The sequence below is a fragment of the Gopherus flavomarginatus genome, chromosome 1 (genome assembly GCF_025201925.1).
Source record: "Gopherus flavomarginatus isolate rGopFla2 chromosome 1, rGopFla2.mat.asm, whole genome shotgun sequence".
Lineage (NCBI taxonomy): Eukaryota > Metazoa > Chordata > Testudines > Testudinidae > Gopherus > Gopherus flavomarginatus.
The window spans coordinates 368,599,479-368,607,309 of NC_066617.1; the positions used below are offsets into that span (position 1 = coordinate 368,599,479).

Below are 7,831 nucleotides of genomic sequence, written 5' to 3' on the forward strand. Positions count from 1 at the left end.
CCATGAGTTTTCAAAAATAATGGCCAATGGCTCTGCAATCACATCCGCCAACTCCCTTAGCATCCTCTGATGCAGCACATCCAGTCCCATGGGCATGTGTTCATCCAGCTTTTCTAAAAAGTCTCAAATCACTTCTTTCTCCATAGAGGGTTGATCACCTCCACCCCATGCTTTGCTGCCCAGTGCAGCAGTCTTGGACCCAACCTTGTTTGTGAAGACAGAGGGGAAAAAAAGCTTGAGTACATTAGCTTTTTTTTACATTCTCTCTCACTAGGTTGCCTTCCTCATTCAGTAAGGGTCCCACACTTACCTTGACTTTATTCTTCTATATGGCCCAGCTGAGTGACTCCTCCTGTTGCTATGCCTGCTGCTGCTGGAACAACTCAGCTAAAGGGGCTGGAAGATGGAATGCCAGGAGTCCAGGGCCCACTTTTAAATATGGTTCAGTTTTCACTGAAAAATGGTAGGTGGTAGGCGTCTCGGGAGAGGGGAGGTTGGTCTGTAGGAGAGGAGAGACTGAACAGGCGGTGGGCAAAAGGAGGGACTCAGTGAAGGATTCAGCGAGAAGCAAAGGGGGCCTCAGCGGAGAGGCGGTAGGGACAAGAGAAGGTGCCGTGTGGGTGGGGCCATGGGGAAAAAGCAAGAGCGGACATCGGGGGTGGAGCGCAGGCCAGGACACCACAGCCCAGGTGTCTCCTCTCTCAAAGGCAGGTTGGGGGCTGCACAGCCTAGGGAGGTTTAGCCTCCCCTGGCCTATTATACTTGCTGCCTACATGGGTCACTTCCTACCAGCTCCCTGCAAATGTCCCAAGGGCTCCGTAAAGCAGCCTGAAGGGTGTCTGCTCACCCCAGAGGAACTCAGAGGGACAAAGGATTCCTGCCTTATGAAAAAGATATATTAATGGGTGGAAGAGAACAAATAGAGGAGAGGAGCCATCATGAGGAATGCCCTAGCTACCACCTAAGCTGGAAAAAGAGCTGTACCAGGGGAAAGGCTTGTGCGCAGACTAGGAAGGTGTCCAGTCTGTGAAAGAAACGTATTGAAACATCTCTGAGTGTGAGAATCGTATCTGTATCCAGTTTCTGACTGTATTAGACATAGACGTATGTTTTATTTTATTTTACTTGGCAATTCACTTTGTTCTGTCTGTTACTACTTGAAACCACTTAATTCCTACTTTCTGTATTTAATAAAATCACTTTTTACTTATTAATTAACCCAGAGTAAGTATTAATATTGGGGGAGGGGAGGGGACAGCTGTGCATATCTCTCTATCAGTGTTATAGAGGGCTAACAATTTGAATTTACCCTTTATAAGATTTATACAGGGTAAAACAGATTTATTTGGCTTTAGATCCCATTGGGAGTTGGGCATCTGAGTGTTATGGACAAGAACACTTCTGTTAGCTGCTTTCAGGTTAAGCCTGCAGCTGTGTGGCAAGTAATTCAGACTGTGAATTGGAGTCTGTGTTGGAGCAGGCGGGTGTGTCTGGCTCAACAAGACAGGGTGCTGGAGTCCTGAGCTGCCAGGTCAGGAAATCAAGGGCAGAAGTAGTCTTGGCACATGAATTGGCAGCTTCCAAGGGGGGTTCTGTGATCTAACCCTCACAAGAACAATGAACAAAAATGGGAAAGGTTCATGAAAATAAGATACCCCCCTCTGTGGGCACGGGGACATCACAAAGAGCCCTCTCTGGGACCAAAGGGAAGTTCACAGTCTGTTCCACTCCAAAATTAGCTGCACAAAGCAGTAAGTTATATTTACTCAAAGGTGCTGTAGTAGTTAAATACCGGAGTCCAGTTCTCAAAAACACACGGTTTCACAACTCTCACCAGTAAGCTTTAGTAGAATATCCTCAATTCCTACAGCAGTTTTCCTGTATAATGACTTTCCAGTAGAAACATTAGGTTTATCCCTCAGGTTTTGTGATGCATTCAATATAGAAAAATCAGGTATATTTTCCTTACCAAATCTCTGTACATATGACAAAGAACTTCAGCATTGCTGATTCTTTCTTTTTCTCTTTCGTTATCTGAAAATGTGGCTTCTGTCTGTAAAACTGAAAAGAACCATGGCTGCACAGAGACTAATGGAAAACTACTTTGCCTCAAAATGCTATAATATCTTATGGTAGTCTCAGGGCAGGTCTAAACTCAGCTGAGATCGATGCTGTGAGATCGATCCACCGGCAGTCAATTTAGCAAGTCTACTAAAGAGAAGAGTAAGATAAGTCAATTGGAGTTTTTCTCCTGTCAACTCCCCAGCCCCCTCCCACAGTGTAGACCCCGCAGTTACTTGACCTAAGGTATATCGACCCCAGCTACCTTATTCATGTAGCTGGAGTTGCGTAGAGTAGGTTCACTTACCGTGCTAGTGTAGACTTAGTCTTAGAGTCATGGAAAGGCTGAGTAACAGGGTGTGTGGAGATGGAGGCTTTGGGTGACAATGAAAGAGGCCAAGTGATGCTCAGAGAGAGGTAACTCAGCAATGGAAAGAGCCGTGCTTAGTGATAGAGGGATAAGATATTATATGGAAGGAACTTCTCAGACTGGAACTTCCACAATGCTGAGCTCAACCAAACTGGGACAGGGCACCCTTGATTAATGAGGAGATATGCTTTCCCCCTCTTGTAACACAGGTTTCAAGTCAGTGGCCCCAGGCGATCACCTTCTGCAGCAGATGTATTTGCCTACTTTGTCACGAAGCTCTTTGGTTCTGATCCCATAAATGATCGGGTTGAGCATTGGAGGGATGAGGAGATAGAGGTCAGCCAAGATGATGTGAACATGGGGAGCGATGCCTTGACCAAACCGGTATGTGAGATTGGAGAAGATGCTAGGGGTGTAATATGTCAGTATCACACAGATGTGGGTTGTGCAAGTGTTGAGGGCTTTCTGGTGAGCATTCTTAGAGCCAATTCTGAGGACGGCAGTGATAATCAGACCGTAGGACAGGGCAATGAGCGTCAGGTCAAACCCATTGATTACAAACATTAGCACCAAGCCGTATATCCTGGTTACTGTAATGTCCCCACATGCCATCTTGAACACAGGTATGTACTCACATTGAGTATGAGGGATAATGTGGTTGGCACAGAATGGCTGCTGACTCATAAGCACGGGTAGGGGCAGAATGAAGAGAACAGCTCTTATCAAACCTACAAGACCAAGCTTAGCTATTTGTGCATTGGTGAGGATGGTGGCATATCTCAGGGGGTTACATATGGCAACGTAGCGATCGAAGGCCATTGTCACGAGGGTGGCTGAGTGTATAACAGAAACCATGTGAAGGAAGAACATCTGGGTGAGGCAGCCAGCCACAGTAATGCCTTTCAAATTGAACCAAAATATGCCCAGTGCCTTTGGCATGACGAAGGTAGGTGTGGCGATGTCTGTGAGCGGCAGCATGCAGAGCAGCAGGTACATCGGCTTGTGCAGGGTCTGCTCCTTACCTACAACACACAGAAGTGTGAAATTTCCCAACAGGCTGATAATGTAGAACATAGAGAAAGGGATGGAAATCCAGATGTGGGCAGCCTCCAGGCCGGGGATGCCCATTAGGATGAACGTTGAAGGGTCAGAGGGGGTGAAGTTGAAAGCTGCCATGAGGTGGTTGATGCGTCAATATGAGTCAGAAATGCTCAAGTGCCTGTAAAGGGAGAGAAGCACATTTAGGGAGTTACATGCTTTATAACAATTAGTACAGTAAATATTTTATAGTGATTCACATTCTGGGAGTCTTCTTGAGCGGGGAGAGAAGAACCACCAACAATGTCACTCCCTGCTTTATATAACTTTAGCATATGGCGGGAACCCTGTGTTTCACAACTGAGTTTCAAGACTAGTTTGTGGGAAAATTACAAATGGAGTCCAGAGTTCTTCAGCCTGGTCACATACAGGAAAAGAACGGGGAGGAAGTGAGATAGGTGAGACCTCCTGGTGCAGCCTGCTGTGAATGGCGAGCTGCACTGTGAAGGGGAGGGTACCATATTTTAACATTCAAAAACTAGGACACTCCACGGGGAGGGAGGGTAACCCCACCCTGCCACCCTTCACTCCCTCCAACTGTCCCCCACAGAAACCCCAACCCATTCAACTCCCCCGCTCCCTGTCCCCTGATTGCCCCCTCCCAGGACTTCTGCCCTTAACTTCCCCTTGGGACCCCACCCCCTATCTAAGCCTTCCTTCTCCGTGTCCCCAACTGCCCCCTTCTGAGACACTCCCCCCAACTTCCCCCCTAGGACCCCACCCCCTACCTGTCCCCTGACAAACTCCTGGGACTCCCATGCCTATCCAACTGCTGTCTGTCCCCTGACTGCCCCCCCGAGCCTCCAGCTCATCCAACCCCCCCTGCTCCCTGATCAACCCATCTTGGGACTCCTGCCCCTAACTGCCCCCCAGCACTGCATCCCCTATCTAAGTGCTGCTGGTCCTTGTCCCTGATTGCCCCCTTCCAGGAGCCCTGCCCCCATCTGTCCACCAGGACCCCACCCCCTATCTAAGCATTGCAGGTCATTGTCCCCTGATTGCCCGCTCCCGAGACCCCTGCCCCTAGCTGCCCCCCAGGACCCCACTCCCTATCTAAGCACCGCAGCTCCTTGTCCCCTGATTTCCCCCTCCAGGGACCTCTGCCTCTAACTGCTCCTTGGGACTCCACCCCCTATCTACACCTCCCTTCTTCTTGTACCTGACTGCCCTTTCTGAAACCTCCCCCAACTTCCACACTAGGACCCCACCCCCTACCTGTCCCCTGACAAACCCCTGGGACTCTGATGCCTATCCAACCGCTGTCTGACCCTGACTGCCCCCCCGAACCTTTGACACATCTGCCCCCCCCAAACATCCACCCCATCCAACCCCCCTGCTCCCAGTCCCTTGACTGCCCCCCCAGAACCCCTTACCCCTTCTCTAACCCCCCAACCCCCTTACCATACCACTCAGACCAGCGTGTCTGGCGCTGCGCGGAGCCAGACACGCTGCTGCATACATGCTGCCATGCTCCCTTGTGGAGCCACAACCCTCCCCCTCTCCCCAGCACCCGCCTTCCAGATCTGAACACCTCAAAGTTCAGGAGTGCTCAAGCTCAGTTTGGACAGCTGTTACTTCATTTCTCCCAGATCAAATATACTGATCCACTGTCATTTGCTGTAGAAAAAGTAGGATAAAATTGAGCAAGAAATACTTCCCAGTGGTTATTAGGACTGGAATTGCTATTTTCAACAGCCATTGCCTTTTGTTTGTTTGTTTGTTGTTTAAAAGGAAGACAGTGATATTGCATTGGCAAACACCCCATAGAAAGAAAGAGTGGAACAAAAGAATAATAAAGACACCTCAACTTTTCCTCATTTATGGAGGACAGTCTTATAATATGTATCCAGATATCCTCCAATCACACAAGCTGAAAATTGTTCCACTTTACTGCAGCTCTGTAATGGTATGGGAACCAATCCTGTCTGTGTTCTGGGCACATCCAAAATTCCTGCTGAATGACCCGCCCTGGGAGCGAGTTACCAGTGACCCAGGGCTGTGGCAGAAGGAGGGTTTAGTTGCAGGAGGAGAGCCCAGGCCTGGGGCGGCAGGGGGGTGCGGCGAGGAGGTCATGGTAAGGATGGGGGGCAGCCAATTTTTTTTTTGCTTGGGGTGGCAAATAGTCTAGAGCCGGCCCTGGTGACATGCCCTTGTAAAAACATAGCATCCATTATGTATAGGCTGTCTGAAGCATTCTCAGGGAGGCTCATCTGGTGGAAGATAAGTTTCCATTGTTTCCTCCAATGGCTCATTGCCCTGAAAAGGCCCTTCCCGACCAGTTATCTAGACTGAAATCATCCTGCCTAGTGGGCGTTACCCAGTTGTAACTACATTTGAAATACAGATAAGTAGTCGATATTCATAACTGCAGACAAAAAATCATACGTGCATACAAATTGGATAATAATATTCAGAAAGTCATAAATTTTCCAATGACATCTTACATGACCCGTCTTGTATAAAATGTATCATAATTATGCTATTATCATATAATAATATCACTATGGTCAATATGGGGTACATTGTCACAAAATATCTATGGTTATTTCTACCAGTGAAATGCCTGAAGTACCATTACAATAACAGTTGGGAACAAAACTGAGAAAAGGTTGTGTCACTCAGACTGCAGTTCTGTGGCTTATCAGGGCATAGAGACCCTGAAATCCCCAAACACACTCTGTATCAGGAAAGATCCCAAAGCTGGCCTTGGATCAACAATCCTACAGAAAAAAATTATTTCATCAACACTAACTGCCTATCCATCTACAAGCAGCTCTTTGACCCTGTGACATTCCCCTCTGGTGTTATCTGGACCAGTGATCTGCTAGGTCACTCCAAGCCTTGACTCTGGGACCCAGACTGACTCTGCTCTGCTGTGAGAACCCCCACTCCTGGGCTGTTCAGGCACAGCCTCTACCATGTTAGCTGCCGCTTGGATTGTGCAACTGAATGACACTTGCCAATATCAATGATTCCAGACACAGCCCTAGGAACCTCCGTCTTACAGTGTCCAGTTATGCCTGCTGGATGCTGGAAGCTTAGATGAGTTCATCAGTTTAACAAAGAAATTGATATGCCCCAAGTCTGTTATCCCCAGGGGAGTCTCTTACATGCTTCAAACCAAACAAATTGCTTCAGGTAGAATAAACAGCACATTTTTTAACTACACAGAGAGATGTTAAGTGATATTAAGTGATAGGCAAAAAGTCAGAGAGATTACCAAAATAAAATAAAATATAAAAATGCAGTCTAAACTCTCAGCCCTATTCGACTGGGCAACATAGAGATGAAGCAGTTTTTCTCAACCCACGGGATATAGCAGTCCTTAATATACAGGTTTCTTCCTTTAACCTGGGCCAATCTCAATGTGTTCATTGCTTGCAGTGAAGGTGGCGGCCAGAGAAGGGCTCAGTATGTGTCCGCTTTGTCTGTTTTACACCCTCAGTCCATGTGTTTAGGGAGCACACGTCGAGGCATGTCTGGGAGGCATCGCTGAGTCTCTGCAAGCAAGGTTGAGCAAATCACTTTATGGGGTGTCATGCAGGTGAGTCAGTGTACCGTAGCTCCCTTGTTGGACAATGGGTTTTGATGGGTTATTTGACACCCTGCCTGAGTGTTTGTTACTTTCCTTGCTGTTGCCTCAGGGTGGGGGCTAATATCTGGCTGATTTCCCAACTTACAGCATGTTTTAGTGACCACCATATAACAGAATTCTCATAATTCTATATACATTTATGATACATATATGGATAGAGACATGACGTTCAGCAGATCATGTTTCCCTTGATACCTTACAAGGCCTGCTTTATATGTAAGATCTTGATTATCTGAAAATGAAGAATATGGGGGTATAGACTGTCACAGCACCCACAAAGCCTCAGTGCTACCGGCCTATCATTGCTCATCCCCTGCCTGCCTCCACAACCCACAGCAGTGCCCAGTTCTCTGTGTACACCCCCTACCTGTCCCCATAGCCTCCAGCACTGCCAGCCTGCCTCTGTACACCCCTCTTCCTTCCACCCAACCCCTGGTGCTGGTCACCTGTCCATGGAGACCCCCCACCCCCAGAACTTCCACCCTGCTACACAGTGATACCCCTTACCCAGGACCAAAACCAGGTGCCACACACCACAGCAACAGCTCACAGGTACACCTCTTCAGTGTAAGTTAATCTCAGTGTCTGCCTGCACTGGGGAAAAGGGGGAGATGAGACTGAACTGCCTTTCTGGGGGCAAAGGGAACCCTGGCTGCAGCTCAGCCTGTGCAGGGAAGGAGAGATGGACAGACCAACAGGAGGGGGAG

At 48.1% G+C, this 7,831-nt stretch overlaps 1 protein-coding gene across 1 annotated transcript; it reads right to left on the reverse strand.

Moving 5' to 3' along the window:
- Positions 1-2,665: 2,665 nt before the first annotated feature.
- On the reverse strand, positions 2,666-3,607 carry LOC127054554 (olfactory receptor 52E2-like). The gene has a single exon (XM_050960838.1). It carries the CDS (start codon positions 3,605-3,607, stop codon positions 2,666-2,668), a length of 942 nt encoding a protein of 313 aa, XP_050816795.1.
- Between the last annotated feature and the right edge of the window lie 4,224 nt (positions 3,608-7,831).

Excerpts from the sequence above, each read along its gene's own strand:
- LOC127054554 (XM_050960838.1), bottom strand. The coding sequence starts at position 3,607 with ATGGCAGCTTTCAACTTCACCCCCTCTGACCCTTCAACGTTCATCCTA.